The 19,310-nt window shown below is 38.0% G+C and overlaps 1 protein-coding gene across 6 annotated transcripts in view; it reads right to left on the bottom strand.

Annotated features, from left to right (window-relative positions):
- The window catches only part of ZCWPW2 (zinc finger CW-type and PWWP domain containing 2), a 156,410-nt gene that overhangs the window by 84,030 nt on the left and 53,070 nt on the right, over window positions 1–19,310 (bottom strand). For 5 of the 6 annotated variants that reach the window (XM_060109641.1, XM_060109642.1, XM_060109643.1 and 2 more), the window contains exon 2: window positions 9,839–10,192. In XM_060109641.1, the coding sequence (XP_059965624.1) occupies window positions 9,839–10,179 (341 nt within the window). In that variant the 5' untranslated portion in view covers window positions 10,180–10,192. Of the gene's footprint in view, window positions 1–9,838; window positions 10,193–12,506; window positions 12,553–19,310 lie in introns of those variants that run through there. The other variant, XM_060109639.1, reaches the window with a different exon arrangement.

Here is a 19,310-nt window from a genome sequence, read left to right as displayed (position 1 = left end):
TTACAACATTTCATATTTGATCCTTAGAAAAACTCTCAGTAACAAAAAGTTACTCAGAGCTGATGTGTAACATTCCAAATCTCTCTGAGATGTGGAAATCTCTATGAGGTAGATATTAAGTGTATTGGTTGAATCTCTCTGCAAAGATATTAAATGTATTGGTTTGCTAAGGCTGCCATAGGAAAATACCACAGATTGGGTGGCTTGAACAACAGGAACTTATTTTCTCACAGTTTTTTTTTTTTTTTTTCTTTTTTTGCGGTATGCGGGCCTCTCACTGTTGTGGCCTCTCCCGTTGCGGAGCACAGGCTCCGGACGCGCAGGCTCAGCGGCCATGGCTCATGGGCCCAGCCGCTCCGCGGCATATGGGATCCTCCCAGACCGGGGCACGAACCCGTATCCCCTGCATCGGCAGGTGGACTCTCAACCACTGCACCACCAGGGAGGCCCTCTCACAGTTTTAAAGGCTAGAAGTCCAAGAACAAGGTCAGCAGGTCTGGTTTCTCTTGAGGTCTCTCCCTGGGCAGCAGACTGCTGCCCTCGTGCTCTGTCTTCGCATGGTCTTTACTCTGTGCACATGCACCCCTGGAGTCTCTCTGTGTATCCAAATTTTCTCTTCTTATAAGAACACCAGTCAGATTGGATTAGGGCTTACTCTAATGGCCTCTTTTAACTTAATCACCCCTTTAAAGGCCCTTAGTCCAAATACAGTCACATTCTGAGGTTAGAATTTTAACTTATGACCTTTGGGGGAACACAATTCAGCCCACAACGGTAAGTGACAGAGCAAGAGCACAAATCTAGGCACTGACTTGAAGGCCTCTCATGTGTGTTCTGTGTGTGTGTTACATGAGCCCATCACAGTCTCCCAATGAAAGCAAACATCTGATATTTTTCATGGAGAATAGATGAATATAAATGAAAACATGATGGGAGAAGAGGAAGAGGAGGGAGAGGACCTTCAAGACGGCAGAGGAGTAAGACGTGGAGATCAACTTCCTCCCCACAAATACATCAGAAATACATCTACATGTGGAACAACTCCTACAGAACACCTACTGATGCTGGCAGAAGACCTCAGACCTCCCAAAAGGCAAGAAAATCCCCACGTACCTCGGTAGGGCAAAAGAAAAAAGAAAAAACAAAGACAAAAGAAAAGGGACGGGACCTGCACCAGTGGGAGGGAGCTGTGAAGGAGGAAAAGTTTCTACACACTAGGAAGCTCCTTCACTGGTGGAGACAGAGGCTCAGGGGGTGGGGGTGCGGGGGAGCTTCAGAGCCAAAGAGGAGAGCGCAGCAACAGGGGTGCAGAGGGCAAAGCGGAGAGATTCCTGCACTGAGGGTCAGTGCCGACCAGCACTCACCAGCCCAAAAAGGCTTGTCTGCTCACCTGCCGGGGCGGGCGGGGGCTGGGAGCTGAGGCTCGGGCTTCAGTCGGATCGCAGGGAGAGGACTGGGGTTGGCGGCGTGAACACAGCCTTAAGGGGGCTAGAGCGCCACAGCTGGCCAGGAGGTAGTCCTGGAAAAAGTCTGGACCTTCCTAAAAGGCAAGAGACTACTGTTTGGGGGTGCACGAGGAGAGGAGATACAGAACACCGCCTAAACGAGCTTCAGAGAAGGGCGTGAGCCGCAGCTATCAGCGTGAACACTAGAGACGGGAATGAAATGGTAACACTGCTGCTGCAGCCACCAAGAAGCCTGTGTGCAAGCATAGGTCACTATCCACACCTCCCCTCCCAGGAGCATGTGCAGCCCACCACTGCCAGGGTCCTGTGATCCAGGGACAGCTTCCCCAGGGGAACACACGGCACGCCTCAGGCTGCTGCAACATTACCCCAGCCTCTGCCACCGCAGGCTTGCCCTGCATTCCATACCTTCCCTCCCCCTGGCCTGAGTGAGCCAGTGCCCCTTAAACAGCCAATCCTCTAACCCCATCCTGTCTGGGTGAAGAACAGATGCCAGAGGGCGACCTACACACAGAGGCGGGGCCAAATACAAAGCTGAACACCAGGAGCTGTGCGAACAAAGAAGAGAAAGAGAAATTTCTCCGTGTAGTCACAGGAGCAGCGGATTAAATCTCCAAAATCAACTTGATGAACACTGCATCTGTGGAATACCTGAATAGACAACAAATCATCCCAAAATTGAGGCTGTGGACATTGGGAGCAACTGTAGACTTGGGGTTTGCTGTATGTGACTGATAAGTTTCTGAAATTCATGTATATCTTAGTATAGTTTTTAGCAGTTGTTATCATTGGTGGATTTGTTTATTGCTTTGGTTGCTCTCCTCTTTTTAATTACTTTTTTATGTTTTTATTTTAATAATATTGTTTTTATCTTTTACTTTAATAACTTATTTACTCTATTTTACTTTTCTTTTTTTCTTTTTTTTCTCCCTTATCTTCTGAACCATGTGGCTGACAGGGTCTTGGTGCTCCAGCTGGGTGTCAGTACTGAGCCTCTGAGGTGGGAAAGCCGAGTTCAGTACATTGGACCACTGGAGACCTCCTGGCTCCATGTAATATCAATCAGTGAGAGCTCTCACAGAGATCTCAGTCTCAATGCTAAGACCCAGCTCCACTCAACGACCAGCAAGCTCCAGTGCTGGACAGCCCATGCCAAACAACTAACAAGACAGGAACACAACCCCACTCATTAGCAGAGAGGCTGCCTAAAATCATACTAACTCCACAGACACCCCAAAACACACAATCGGACACGATCCTGCCCTCCAGAAAGACAAGACCCAGCCTCATCCACCAGAACACAGGCACCAGTCCCCTCAACCAGGAAGCCTACACAACCCACTGAACCAACTTTACCCACTGGGGGCACACACAAAAAACAACGGGAACTGTGAACCTGCAGGCTGCAAAAAGGAGATGCCAAACACAGTAAGTTAAGCAAAATGAGAAGACAGAGAAATACGCAGCAGATGAAGGAGCAAAGTAAAATCCCACCAGACCAAAGAAATGGAAAGGAAATAGCTACATGAAAAAGAATTCAGGGCTTCCCTGGTAGCACAGTGCCCCAGTCCGGGAAGATCCCACATGCCGTGGAGCCACTAGGCCCATGAACCATGGCCACTGAGCCTGCGCATCCAGAGCCTGTGCTCTGCAACGGGAGAGGCCACAACAGTGAGAGGCCCGCGTACCACAAAAAAACAAAAAAAAAGAATTCAGAGTAATGATAGTAAAGATGATCCAAAATTTTGGAAATAGAATGGAGAAAATACATAAAATGTTTAACAAAGACCTAGAAGCAAGAAAGAGCAAATAAACAATGATGAAGAACACAATAAATGAAATTAAAAATTCTCTACAAGGCATCAATAGCAGCATAACTGATAAGAGACCTGGAAGATAAAATAGTGGAAATAACTACTGCAGAGCAGGCTAAAGAAAAAAGAATGAGAAGAATGGAGGATAGTCCCAGAGACCTCTGGGACAACATTAAATGCATCAACATTCAAATTATAGGGTTCCAGGGCTTCCCTGGTGGCTCAGTGGTTGAGAGTCCGCCTGCCGATGCAGGGCACATGGGTTCGTGCCCCGGTCTGGGAAGATCCCACATGCCGCGGAGTGGCTGGGCCCGTGAGCCATGGCTGCTGAGCCTGCGCGTCCGGAGCCTGTGCTCCGCAACGGGAGAGGCCACAACAGTGAGAGGCCTGCGTACCGCAAAAAAAAAAAGAAAAAAAAAAAAAAAGACAAATTATAGGGTTCCAGGAAGAAGAAGAAATAAGAAAGGGACTGAGAAAATATTTGAAGAGATTATCCTTAAAAACTTCCCTAGTATGGAAAAGAATATAGTCAATAAAGTCCAGGAAGCACAGAGAGTCCCATACAGGATAAATCCAAGGAGAAACATGCCAAGACACATATTAACCAAACCATCAAAAATTACATACAAAAAAATATATTAAAAGCAGCAAGGGAAAAGCAACGAATAACATACAAGGGAACTGCCATAAGGCTAACAGCTGATCTTTCAGCAGAAACTCTGCAAGCCAGAAGGGAGCGGCATGACACATCTAAAGAAAGGGAAAAACCTACAACCAAGATTACTATACTCAGCACAGATGTCATTCAGATTTGATGGAGAAATTAAAAGCTATACAAACAAGCAAAAGCTAAGAGAATTCAGCACCACCAAACCAGCTTTACAACAAATGCTAAAGGAACTTCTCTAGGCAGGAAAGAAAAGAGAAGGAAAACACCAACAATAACAAGCCCAAAACAATTAAGAATATGGTTATAGGAACATGCATATCGATAATTACTTTACATTTTTTTTTTTTTTTTTTTTTTTTGCGGTATGCGGGCCTCTCACTGTTGTGGCCTCTCCCGCTGCGGAGCACAGGCTCCGGACGCGCAGGCCCAGCGGCCATGGCCCACGGGCCCAGCCGCTCCGCGGCATATGGGATCCCCCCAGACCGGGGCACGAACCCGTATCCCCTGCATCGGCAGGCGGACTCTCAACCACTGCGCCACCAGGGAGGCCCTCGATAATTACTTTAAATGTAAATAGATGAAATGCTCCAACCAAAAGTAACAGACTGGATGAATGGATACAAAAAAAAGACCCGTATATATGCTGTCTACAAGAGATCCATTTCAGACCTAGGAACACATACAGACTGAAAGTGAGAGGATGGAAAAAGATATTCCATGCAAATGGAAATCAAATGAAAGCTGGAGGAGCAACTCTCATATCAGACAAAATAGACTTTAAAATAAAGACTATTACAAGAAACAAAGAAGGACATTATATAATGATCAAGGGTTCAATCCAAGAAGATGTAACAAGTGTAAATATTTATTAACCAAAAATAGGAGCACCTCAATACATAAGGCAAATCCTAACAGCCATAAAAGGGGAAATCGACAGTAAGACAATGATAGTAGGGGACTTTAACACCCCACTTTCACCAATGGACAGATCATCCAAAATGAAAATAAATAAGGCAACACAAGCTTTAAATGATACATTAAACAAGATGGACTTAATTGATAATTATAGGACATTCCATACAAAACAACAAAATAATCTTTCTTCTCAAGTGCTAGTGGAACATTCTTTAGGATAGATCATATCTTGGGCAACAAATCAAGCCTTGGTAAATTTAAGAAAATTGAAATTGTATCAAGTATCTTTTCCAACCAAAACGCAAAGAGACTAGAAATCAATTACAGAAAAAAATGTAAAACATACAAACACACAGAAGCTAAACAATATGCTATTAAGTAACTAACAGATCACTGAAGAAATCAAAGAGGAAAGCAAAAAATACCCAGAAACAAATGACAATGAAAACACGACGACCTAAAACCTATGAGATGCAGCAAAAGCAGTTCTAAGAGGGAAGTTTATAGCAATACAATCCTACCTCAAGAAACAAGAAACATCTCAAATAAACAACCTAAATTTGCACCTAAAGCAATTAGAGAAAAAAGAACAAGAAAACCCTAAAGTTAGCAGAAGGAGAAAAATCATAGAAATCAGATCAGAAATAAATAAAAAAGAAATGAAGGAAATGATAGCAAAGATCAATAAAACTAAAAGCTGGTTCTTTGAGAAGATAAACAAAATTGATAAACCATTAGCCTGACTCATCAAGAAAAAAAGGGAGAAGACTGAAATCAACAGAATTAGAAATGAAAAAGGAGAAGTAACAACTGACACTGCAGAAATACAAAGGATCGTTAAGGGATTACTACAAGCAACAGTATGCCAAAAAAATAGACAACCGGGAAGAAATGGATAAATTCTTAGAAAAGCACAACCTTCTGAGACTGAACCAGGAAGAAATAGAAAATATAAACTGACCAATCAAAAGCACTAAAATTGAGACTGTGATTAAAAATTTTCCAACAAACAAAAGCCCAGGACCAGATGGCTTCCCAGGTGAAATCTATCAAACATTTAGAGAAGAGCTAACACTGATCCTTCTCAAAGTCTTCCAAAATATAGCAGAGGCAGGAACACTCCCAAACTCATTCTACGAGGCCACCATCACCCTGATACCAAAACCAGACAAAGATGTCACAAAAAAAAGAAAACACAGGCCAATATCACTGATGAGCATAGATGCAAAAATTCTCAACAAAATACTAGCGAACAGATTCCAACAGCACATTAAAAGGATCATACAATATGATCAAGTGGGGTTTGTCTCAGGAATGAAAGTATTACTCAATATATGCAAATCAATCAATGTGATGCACCATGTTAACAAACTGAAGAACAAAAACCATATGAAACGCTCAATAGATGCTGAAAAAGCTTCAACTAAAGCTTAAACCTATTTATGATAAAAACCCTGCAGAAAGTAGGAATACAGGGGACTTACCTCAACCTAATACGAATACAGGTCATATATGACAAAACCCACAGCCAACATCGTTCTCAATGGTGAAAAACTGAAACCATATCCACTAAGATAAGGAACAATACGAGGTTTCCCACTCTCACCACTATTATTCAACATAGTTTTGGAAGTTTTAGCCACAGCAATCAGAGAAGAAAAAGAAATAAAAGGAATCCAAAAAGGAAAAGAAGAAGTAAAGCTGTCACTGTGTGCAGATGACATGGTAATATGCATAGAGAATCCTAAAGATGCTACCAGAAAACTACTAGAGCTAATCAATGAATCTGGTAAAGTAGCAGGATACAAATTGATGCACAGAAATCTCTTGCATTCCTGTACACTAATGATGAAAAATCTGAACTAGAAATTAAGGAAACACTCCTTTTTACCACTGTAAAAAAAAGAATAAAATACCTAGGAATAAAACTACCTAAGGAGACAAAAGACCTGTATGCAGAAAATTATAAGGCACTGATGAAAGATATTAAAGATGATACAGGGCTTCCCTGGTGGCGCAGTGGTTGAGAGTCCGCCTGCCGATGCAGGGGACACGGGTTCGTGCCCCGATCCCGGAAGATCCCACATGCCGCGGAGCGGCTGGGCCCGCGAGCCATGGCCGCGGAGCCTGTGTGTCCGGAGCCTGTGCTCCGCAACGGGAGAGGCCACAGCAGTGAGAGGCCCGCGTACAGCAAAAAAAAAAAAAAAAGATGATACAAACAGATGTAGAGATATACCATGTTCTTGGATTGGAAGACTCCATAATGTGAAAATGACTATACTACCCAAAGCAATCTACAGATTCAATGCAATTCCTATCAAATTACCAATGGCATTTTTCACAGAACTAGAACAGAAAATTTCACAATTTATATGGAAACAGAAAAAAACCCAAATAGCCAAAGCAATCTTGAGAAAGAAAAACGGAGCTGGAGGAATCAGGCTTCCTAACTTCAGACTATACTACAAAGCTACAGTTATCAAGACAGTATGGTACTGGCACAAAAACAGAAATATAGATCCATGGAATAGGATAGAAAGCCCAGAAATAAACCCATGCACATATGGCCACCTTATGTTTGAGAAAGGATGCAAGAATACACAATGGAGAAAAGACAGTGCTTTCAGTAATGGTGCTGGAACAACTGGACAGCTACATGTAAAAGAATGAAAATAGAACACTCCCTAACACCACACACAAAAATAAACTCTAAATGGATTAAAGACGTAAGTGTAAGGCTAAACACTATAAAACTCTTAGAGGAAAACATAGGCAGAACACACTTTGATATAAATCACAGCAACATCCGTTTTGACCCACCTCCTAAAGAAATGGAAATAAAAACAAAAATAAAGAAATGGGACCTTATGAGACTTAAAAGCTTTTGCACAGAAAAGGAAACCATAAACAAGATTAAAATACAACCCTCAGAATGGGAGAAAATATTTGCAAATGAAGCAACTGACAAAGGATTAGTCTCCAAAATTTACAAGCAGCTCATCCAGCTCAATATCAAAAAACAAACAACCCAATACAAAAATGGGCAGAAGACCTAAATAGACATTTCTCCGAAGAAGACATACAGATGGCCAAGAAGCACATGAAAAGCTGCTCAACATCACTAATTATTAGAGAAATGCAAATCAAAACTACAATGAGGTATCACCTCACACCAGTTAGAATAGGCATCATCAGAAAATCTACAAACAACAAATGCTGAAGAGGGTGTGGAGAAAAGGGAACCCTCTTGCATTGTTGGTAGGAATGTAAATTGAAATAGCCACTATGGAGAACAGTATGGAGGCTCCTTAAAAAACTAAAAATAGAAGTAACATACGACCCAGCAATCCCAGTACTGGGGATATACCCTGAGGAAACCATAATTCAAAAAGAGTCATATACCACGATGTTCATTGCAGCACTATTTACAATAGGCAAGACACGGAAGCAACCTAAGTGTCTACTGACAGATGAATGGATAAAGAAGATGTGGCACATATATACAATGGAATATTACTCAGCCATAAAAAGAAACAAAATTGAGTTATTTGTAGTGAGGTGGATGGACCTAGAGCCTGTCATACAGAACGAAGTAAGTGAGAAAGAGAAAAACAAATATAGCATGCTAACACATATATACGGAATCTAAAAAAAAAAATGGTTCTGAACAATCTAAGGGCAGGACAGGAATAAAGATGCAGACATAGAGAATGGACTTGAGGACATGAGGAGGGGGAAGGGTAAGCCAGGAAGAAGTGAGAGAGTGGCACTGACATATATACTCTACCAAATGTAAAACAGATAGCTAGTGGTAAGCAGCCGCACAGCACAGGGAGATCACCCTGATGCTTTGTTAGCACCTAGATGGGTGGGATATGGAGGGTGGGAGGGAGACACGAGAGGGAGCGCATATGGGGATATATGTATACATAGAGCTGATTTACTTTGTTATACAGCCGAAACTAACACAACATTGTAAAGCAATTATACTCCAGTAAAGATGTTTAAAAAAATTTAAAAATTAAAAAAAATTAAAAAGAGAGGCAGCAAAACTCATGAAAGAAATTATAAAGTTTTCAATAAGGACTATACTGGAAGGAACACAGAAAAAATAAGTTCAATTTGTAACTCCTTCAGAAAAATAAAAGATGGAAAGGGAAACATTTAAATTAAAAAAATGAAAAGATGATAACAGTTTAAGAAAAAAGTAATACCAAATCTAACCAAAGGAGATTCACTATCAGTACTACAGAAGTCCCAAAATAAAATCAAAGCAATGCAACTGAATAAACTGCTTAAAATTTTTTAAAAAATGTTATTGAAATAAAAAAGATTTGAAACCATACACTGAAAAGGCACATTGCATACTTGGGAAATAAACTCAGAACAGGAAAAACTGAGCCATACAGTAGTAAATATACAAATACCTAAAGAAAAAGAAAAAAATCTTTTAGGCATGTAGACAACAGTTACAGAATATAAATTTTTTTCAGGATAGGTCATGCTGTGCCATAAATCAAGATTCAATGAAACAGACTACAACAGTTAAATTAGGAATCAATAAAAATAAGACATTTTAGAATCCTGCATATTTTATAATTTAAAAACACACTTCCAATAACTCATTTCAAAGAAAAAATCACAAACTGAATAGTAATAAAATACAACATATTAAAATTTGTGAGATATAACTGAAGTAGTACTTAATAAGAGAAATTTGTAGCTTTAATTGCTCATATAAGGAGGGAAACAGATATGAGTCAGTTATCTAAGTTTCCAGTTTAAGAAACTAGAAAAAGAAGAATTAAACCCAAAGAAGTCAGGGAAAGAATAACAATGAGATCAAAAAATAATAAATAAGAAGTTAGACAACAATAGGGAAGAAGCTGATTCTTTGAAAAGTTCTGAAAGTTAATAAACTTAGCAAGACTATACCTCAATAGTTTACTATAAAACAGCAACAAAAATCTTACCTTGGCCAATTCTTTAATTTTACCAAAACCAGGCTTCCAAGAGGGAGCTGTGAATAGACAATCTTAAATCCACTTTGATGAAGCTGAGACTCTTCAGGAAAGTCTTCTTCAGAAACAGAGCACTTATTGTACCTTAAATCAGTGTTCATGAAGCAGTACCATGATTCATTGTGATCAACTTTGGCTGCGTCCTCACTTGACAACAATCTCCATTTCAAACAACTTTCATTCTCACACTGAACCCACACTTTGTTTACATACATGTTGTTTTCCACTGAGGAATCCATTGCTCTATTACAATATTCTGCTATCATCTTACTATTCAATTTTCCTTTTTCCATAAATGCATTTAATCTGGAAAATAAATAACAGGAAAATAAAAGAATAAGATATGAGGGTAAAAGGAGAGAAAGTTCAAGCCAAAATCCGAGAAGTAGCTCTTTTATATCTTTTTTGCCCACTTTCTCTATGTACATACTGAACATGTTATGTTTCCACCTACCCAGAAACAAAGGAACAAAACAGAAGCATCCATCACTCTGGTCATAAAATCCTCCAAAATTAAAAATAAGAAAAGTATGATGGAGCAGAAGTGGAGTAGAGGTTTACTAATATCTATTCTATTACCAGTCAGTACATATCTGATATATATCCAGTACTTTTGCCATAATAAGAGCTAAGCCTTATTCAGTGCTGACTATGAGCCAAATACTATTCTAAGTGCCTTATGCACACAGCTTATAAAGTCTTCCCAACAACCTCAGTATGAGCACTTTTAGAGAGAAAAGGAAAGCTTAGAAAAATAAAGTAATTTATTTAAAGTCCCAGAGCTACTATGTGACAGAGTTGGGATTTAAATGCAGGCAGTTTTCTCCCTAATTGTGTGGTCTTATCCACTAGGCTGTACTGCCTCTTGGGTATATGGTGGACATAGTGTGACTTGATCTGCTTTTCTAATTCTGAGGAAAACCAAAGGTAGCAAAATATTTCACCATGTGAAAATTTGAAATTTATTTAAAAAAAATTAAAGGATTCTTTTGCTTATATAGCTTTGCCTTTTATCCATTATTAATTCATGTGATTTGAAAAAGATTTCTCAGAGGTTCTTTATTATGAAAATTTTAAACATATAAAACGTTAGAATTATATGAGTTAGCCCCTGACTTCTAGCATCAATAATAATAGTTACGTGTATACTAAAAAATAAGTAATATAGCTAAAATACAAGAAAAACTATCAGCAACTTATTTTGTAATATAAAACCTACTTTTTAAAAAAAGACTTACATATATCATATTAATAAATGAGTATAACAACCACTATCCAATATAAGCACCATTTAAAGAAGCTCTTAATCCATGAGTTAATTGTATAATTAGAAACACACTTATAATCATATACCTTTCCATGATCACTACAAATCGCTTTAGAATAAAATCTGCCAATATATTTCAATAGCCATAGCCACAATTTTTGACCTATTAATCCCACTCATTTGAATGTACATAAAGAAAATAAACTTAAAAGAGACTAACCTAATGAGGAAAACAATAGCAAAGATGAATAAAACTAAAAGCTGGTTCTTTGAGAAGTTAAACAAAACTGATAAACCTTTAGCCAGACTCATCAAGAAGGGAGAGGACTCAAATAAAAAAAATTAGAAATGAAAAAGGAGACGTTACAACTGACATCACAGAAATACAAGGTATTATAAGAGACTTCTACAAGCAACTATATGCCAGTAAAATGGACAACCTGGAAGAAATGGACAAATTCTTAGAAAAGTACAACCTTGAACACTGAATTAAGAAGAAACAGAAAATATGAACTGACCAATCAGAAGTAATGAAATTGAAACTGTAATTAAAAATCTTCCAACAAACGAAATCCAGGACCAGATGGCTTTCCAGGCGAATTCTATCAATCATTTAGAGAAGAGCTAATGCCCATCCTGCTCAAACTCTTCCAAACAATTGCAGAGGGTGCAACACTCCCAAACTCATTCTATGACGCCACCATCACCCTGATACCAAAATGAGACAAAGGTATCACAAAAAGGAAAACTGCAGGCCAATATCACTGATGAACACAGATGCAAAAACCCTCAACAAAATACTAGCAAACAGAATCCAACAACACATTAAAAAGATTATACACCATGATCAAGTGGGATTTATCCCAGGGATGCAAGGATGCTTCAATATATTCAAATCAATCAATGTGATACACCATATTAACAAATTGAAGAATAAAAACCACATGATCATCTCAATAGATGCAGAAAAAGCTTTTAACAAAATTCAACACTAATATATGATAAAAACTCTCCAGAAAGTAGGCAGAGAGGGAACCTAGCTCAACATAATAAAGGCCACATATGGAAAACCCACAGCAAACGTTATTCTCAATGGTGAAAAACTGAAAGCATTTCCTCTAAGATCAGGAACAAGACAAGGGTGTCCACTTTCATGACTATTATTCAACAGTATTGGAAGTGCTAGCCATGGCAATCAAAAAAGAAAAAGAAATAAAAGGAATCCAAATTGGAAAAGAAGAAGTACAACTGTCACTGTTTGCAGATGACATGATACTATACATAGAAAACCCTAAAGATGCTAACAGAAAACTATGAGAGCTAATCAATAAATTTAGTAAAGTTGCAGGATACCAAATTAATACACAAAAATCTATTGCAGGGCTTCCCTGGTGGCGCAGTGGTTGAGAGTCCGCCTGCCAATGCAGGGGACATGGGTTCGTGCCCCGGTCCGGGAAGATCCCACATGCTGCAGAGTGGCTGGGCCCGTGAGCCATGGCTGCTGGGCCAGAGCGTCCGGAGCCTGTGCTCCGCAATGGGAGATGCCACAACAGTGAGAGGCCCGCGTACTGCAAAAAAAAAAAAAAAAAAAAAAAATTTATTGCATTCCCACACACTAACAATGAAAGATCAGAAAGAGAAATTAAGAAAACAATCCTATTTACGACTGCAACAAAAAGGATAAAATACCTAGGAATAAACCTATCTGAGGAGGCAAAAGACCTGTACTCAGAAAATTATAAGATACTGATGAAGGAAATCAAAGATGACAGAAACAGATGGAGAGATATACCATGTTCTTGGATTGGAAGAATCAATATTGTGAAAATGACCATACTACCCAAAGCAATCTACAGATTCAATGCAATCCCTATCAAATTACCAACGGCATTTTCCACAGAACTAGAACAGAAAATTTTACGATATTTATGGAAACGCAAAAGACCCTGAATAGCCAAAGTAATCTTAAGAAAGAAAAACAGAGCCGGAGGAATCAGGCTCCCTGACTTCAGACTATACTACAAAGCTACAGTAATCAAGACAGCGTGGTACTGGCACAAAAACAGAAATATAGATCAATGGAACAGGATAGAAAGCCCAGAGATAAACCCAGGCACCTATGGTCACCTAAGCTATGACAAAGGAGGCAAGAATATACAATGGAGAAAAAACAGCCTCTTCAATAAATTATGCTCAGAAAACTGGACAGCTACATGTTAAAGAATGAAATTAGAACACTCCCTAACACCATATACAAAAATAAACTGAAAATGGATTAAAGACCTAAATGTAAGGCCAGACACTATAAAATTCTTAGAGGAAAACATAGGCACAACACTCTTTGACATAAATCACAGTAAGATCTTCTTCGTTCCACCTCCTGGAATAATGAAAACAAAACCAAAAGTAAACAAATGGGACCTAATCAAAAGCTTTGCACAGCAAAGGAAACCATAAGCAAGACGAAAAGACTACCCTCAGAATGGGAGAAAATATTTGCAAATGAAGCAATTGACAAAGAATTATCTCCAAAATATACAAGCAGCTCAATCAAATAATGGGCGGAAGACCTTAATAGACATTTCTCCGAAGAAGACATACAGATGGCCAACAAATACATGAAAAAGTGCTCAAAATGACTAATTATTATAGAAATGAAAATCAAAACGACAACCAGGTATCACCTCGCACCAGTCAGAATGGACATCATTAAAAAGTCTACAAACAATAAATGCTGGAGAGGGTGTGGAGAAAAGAGAACCCTTCTATGCTGTTGATGGGAATGTAAATTGATACAGCCACTATGAAGCACAGTATGGAGGTTCCTTAAAAAACTAAAAATAGAGCTACCATACGACCCAGCAATCCCACTACTTGGTATATACCCAGAGAAAACCGTAATTCAAAAAGTCATGTAGGGCTTCCCTGGTGGCACAGTGGTTGAGAGTCCACCTGCCGATGCAGGGGACACGGGTCCGTGCCCCGGTCTGGGAGGATCCCATGTGCTGCGGAGCGGCTGGGCCGGTAAGCCATGGCCGCTGAGCCTGCGCGTCTGGAGCCTGTGCTCTGCAACGGGAGAGGCCACAACAGTGAGAGGTCCGTGTACCACAAAAAAAAAAAAAGTCATGCACCACAGTGTTCACTGCAGCACTATTTACAGTAGCTAGGACATGGAAGGAACCTAAATGTCCATTAACAGAGGAATAGATAAAGAAGATGTGGTACATATATAAAATGGAATATTACTCAGCCACAAAAAGGAATGAAATTGGGTCATTTGTAGAGATGTGGATGGACCTAGAGAGTGTCATACAGAGTGAATTAAGTCAGAAAGAGAAAAACAAATATCGTATATTAATGCATATATGTGGAATCTAATAAAATGGTATATATGATCTTATTTGCAGGACTGAAATAGAGACACAGACATAGAGAACAAACGTATAGACACCAAGGGGGAAGTGGGGGTGGAATGAATTGGGTGATTGGGATGGACATATACACACTATTGATACTATGTATAAAATAGATAACTGGTGAGAACACACTGTATAGCTCAGGGAACTCTACTCAGTGGTCTGTGGTGACATAAACGGGAAGGAAATCCAAAAAAGAGGGGATATATGTATATGTATAGCTGATTCACTTTGCTACACAGTAGAAACTAATACAACATTATAAAACATCTGTACTCCAATAAAAATTAATTATAAAATATAAAAACTAAAAAAAATTTTTTAAGTGACTAACTTATACATACAAAGACCAACAATATTCACTGTGCACTGTTTATCATATTGAAAGAGTGGAAAAAATCTAAAAACAGGAAAAACAAAATCTAAAGGAAGATTATGAAATGTTGCTGATATATATATATATATACACACACACACACACACACACACATATATATTAATTTGGCTAATACTTTGGCAAGGAAATTTATGAGGAATAATACTGCATTTTATATTACAGCTGAAGTGGGTCACTGGACAGTAGATTAGAAGCTGTTGACTCCAGACTTTGGAACCAAATGAAATGTGAATTCCTGGCTCTGCTCCTCACCAGCTCTATATCCTTGGGCAAGGCATTGTTTTGCATTTCACTTCACATGTGGTGTACTTCCTCGTGTTTGTGTGTGTGTGTGTATATGACAGCTTTCTTTTTCTTTCTCTATTTCCAATCCTTATGTCTTCTTTTATTACACTGGCTAGGACAGGTATAATATTGAATAGAAGCCATTATCCTGACTTTTTTTTCTAATTTTAAAGAGAATGATTCTACTATTTGACTATAAAGTCAAACATATATGCATTTTTTTTGGTAGAGACCATTGAAAGGTAACAAAAAATTGTTTTCCTTCAGTTACCAGTTAATGAAGAGAATTTTTCTTGTTGTTGTTAAACCTGAAGTGGTGTTGAATTTTATCAAAGGCTTTTCTGTATACTGAGGTGAACACAAGGTTTTTCTTTTTAAATATGTGAATTGAATAGGTTGTATTAATGGATTTAATTAATGATAAACCATATTTGCATTCTGGGTTCACATCATAACATCTTTTTCTTTAACATATGTTGTTGCAATCAGTTTATTAATAATTAGTTAAGACTGGTTCATATATGTGTTTACAGATGAGATTGCTCTACAACTTTCATTTCTAGTTTTGTCTTTGTTTTTGACATCAAGATTAAAACAGCCTCATAAAGTGAAATATAGAATGTGCTCCTTTTTTGGAAAGTTTGCTTAAGGGAGGATTTTCCAATTTTATCAAATATTTAAGAATTCTAAAGAGGCACAAACTACAATGTGTAAAGTAAATAAGCCACAAGGATATATTATACAGCACATGGAATATAGCTAATATTTTATAATAATTTAAAAGGACTGTTATCTATAAAAATACTGAATCACTATGTTGTATACCTAAAACTAATAAAATATTGTAAATCAACTATAGTTCTTAAAAAAATTAAGCAACCAGAAGCAAACAGAATAAAATGTTAATGTCCACTAAGTCCAGGCAATGAGTATATAGGTATCTCATTTTTTCTCTAAATTGGAAATTTCTCATAATTAAAAAACAAAAATTGAAAATATTATTTAACAAAAACATAAATTAGTAAAATTGATAGAAAATTATGAATCATGTAGAAGCATTCTATATAAGTTTTGCACAAATACAAATTTGTTGCTTATTTTCTACAATTCATCATGAAACAAACTTAGAATGTTTCTTGTAATAAATTTCAAATTTGTAAATAAAAAAAGTGAGAATACAAAAAAAAGAATTCTAGTGCATCTACTATATTTCTCATTATGTTTCTTTCACTCTTTATTTGTTCATACCTTTTCCCCCTCATTTATCTTGTCAGGGCTTTTTAAACAACCAGAGCTTGAGTCTTCTCTTTTATTCTTTTGAATTCTGTATAATTGATAGCTGCACTTTAATCTTTCCTTTCTTCTACTTTCTTTGGGCATTCTTTGTTGAGCTAATCTTTCTCTTCTTGAGTTGATGCTTAGTTAATTCATTTTCAGTCTTTTTTTGGCTGCATTGGGTCTCCATTGCCGTGTGCAGGCTTTCTCTAGTTGCAGAGAGTGGAGGCTACTCTTTGTTGCAGTGTGCGGGCTTCTCATAATGGTGGCGTCTCTTGTTGTGGAGCACAAGCTCTAGGCACGCGGGCTTCAGTAGTTGTGGCACACGGGCTCAGTAGTTGTGGCTCACAGGCCCTACAGCACAGGCTCAGTAGTTGTGGTGCATGGGTTTAGTTGCTCCACAGCATGTGGGATCTTCCCGGACCAGGGCTTGAACCCATGTCCCCTGTGTTGGCAGGCGGATTCTTAACCATTGTGCCACCAGGGAAGTCCATTTTCAGTCTTTTTTATAAAAAAAAAACTTTTTTAATTTTTTTATATTGTGGTAAGAATACTTAACATGAGATCTACCCTCTTGACAATTTTTTAAAGTGCATAATAGAGTATTGTTGATTATAGGTATAATGTTGTAGAGCAGATCTTTATTATTTACTCATCTTTCTTCATTAAAACTTTATGCCAGCTAATTTATAACTCCCCACTTCACCATTTCCCTTGCCCCTGGAAACCATTCCATTCTTTGATGCTATGAATTTGACTACTGTAGATGCCACATATAAGTGGAATCACATAGTCTTTGTCTTTCTGTGACTGGCTTCTTTCACTTAGCATAATGTCCCCCAGGTTCATCCATGTTGTTGCATACTGCAGAACTTCCTTCTTATTTAAGGCTGAATAGTATTCCATTATACATTTTATTTATCTATTCATCCATCAATGGACACATGTTGTTTCCATATCTTGGGTATTGTGAATAGTGCTGCTATAAACCTAGGAGTACTAATGTGTCTTTGAGATCCTGATTTCAGTTCTCTTGGATAAATACCCACAAGTGGGATGGCTGAATCATATGGTAGTTCTATTTTTATTTTTTGAAGAACCTCCATACTGTTTCCCATAGCAGCTGCATCATTTTGCATTCCCACCTACAGTGTACAAGTTTCCAGTGTATCTACATCCTCACCAACATCTATTATCTTTTGACTTTTTGATAAGAGCCATCCTAACAGGTGTGAAGTGATACATAGTTAACTGTGGTTTTGATTTACAATTTCCCTGATGATTAGTGAGGTGAAGGATCTTTTCATATATCCGATGGCCACACATTTTCTTTAGAAAAACTTCACATTTTTAACTTAAACCTTTTCTTTGGCTGTTACTTGTAAGAGTTCCTTACATATTTTGGACATTAACCCCTTATTGGATCTATGTTTACAAATATTTTCTCCCATTCTGTAGGCTGCCTTTGATTTTACTGATTGTCTCCCTTGTTGTGCAGAAACAATTCAGTTTGATGTAGCCTTACTTCTTAATTTTTTACTTTTGTTGCCTCTGCTTTTGGTGTCAGATCCAAAAAAAAATCATTGACAAGATCAGTCTTAAGGAAGTTTTCCTCTATGATTTCTTCCAGAAGTTTTAGTTTCAGGTCTTACATTTAAGTCTTTAATCCATTTTGAGTTGATTTTTGTGTATGGTGTGAGTTAAGGATCCAATTTCATTCTTTTGCATGTGGACATCTAGTTCTCCAAGACAATTTACTGAAGAGACTATCCTTTTCGCATTGTATATTCTTGATGCCTTGTTTAAGATTAGTTGACCCATATATATGCAGGTTCATTTCTGGTCTCCTTATTCTGTTCCATTGATCTGTGTCTGCTTTTATGTCAATACCATACCATTTTGATCACTATAGTTTTGTAAGATAGTTTGAAATCAGGAAGTAGAATGCCTCCAACTTTGCTCTTCTTGCTCAAGACTGCTTAGCTATTTGGGGTTTCATATGATTCCACACAAATTTTAGGATTATTTTTTCTATTTCTGTGAAAAATGCCATTAGAATTTTCATAGGGATTGCATTGAATCTACAGATTATTTTGGTTTGTATGGATATTTTAACAATATTAATTCTAATCCATGAACATGGAATATCTTTCCACTTACTTGTGTCTTCTTCAGTTCCTTTCATCAATGTTTTATAGTTTTAAGTTTACAGATCTTTCACCTCCTAGGTTAAATTTATTACATAGGATTTTATTCTTTTTTAACACAACTGTAAATTAGATTGTTTTCTTAACTTCTTTTCCAGAGAGTTTGTAGTCAATATATAGAAATGCAACTCATTTCTGTTTGTTGATTTTGTATCTTGCAACTTTACTGAGTTCATTTATTAGTTTTAACAATTTTTGATGGCATTCTCAGGGTTTTCTATATATGAGATCATGTATTCTGCAGAGACAATTTTACTTCTTCGTTTCTGATATGGATGCTTTTATTTATCTTCCTTGCCTAATTGCCCTGGTTAGAACTTCCAGTACTATGTTGAATAAAAGTGGTGATACCAGTCAGAATGGCCATCATCAAGAAATCTAGAAACAATAAATGCTGGAGATGGTGTGGAGAAAAGGGAACACTCTTGCACTGCTGGTGGGAATGTGAATTGGTACAGCCACTATGGAGAACAGTATGCAGCTTCCTTAAAAAACTAAAAATAGAACTACCATATGACCCAGCAATCCCACTACTAGGCATATACCCTGAGAAAACCATAATTCAAAAAGAGACATG

The sequence above is a fragment of the Mesoplodon densirostris genome, chromosome 10 (assembly GCF_025265405.1).
Source record: "Mesoplodon densirostris isolate mMesDen1 chromosome 10, mMesDen1 primary haplotype, whole genome shotgun sequence".
Classification (NCBI taxonomy): Eukaryota; Metazoa; Chordata; class Mammalia; order Artiodactyla; family Ziphiidae; genus Mesoplodon; species Mesoplodon densirostris.
This window is presented reverse-complemented; position numbering and strand designations above follow the sequence as displayed.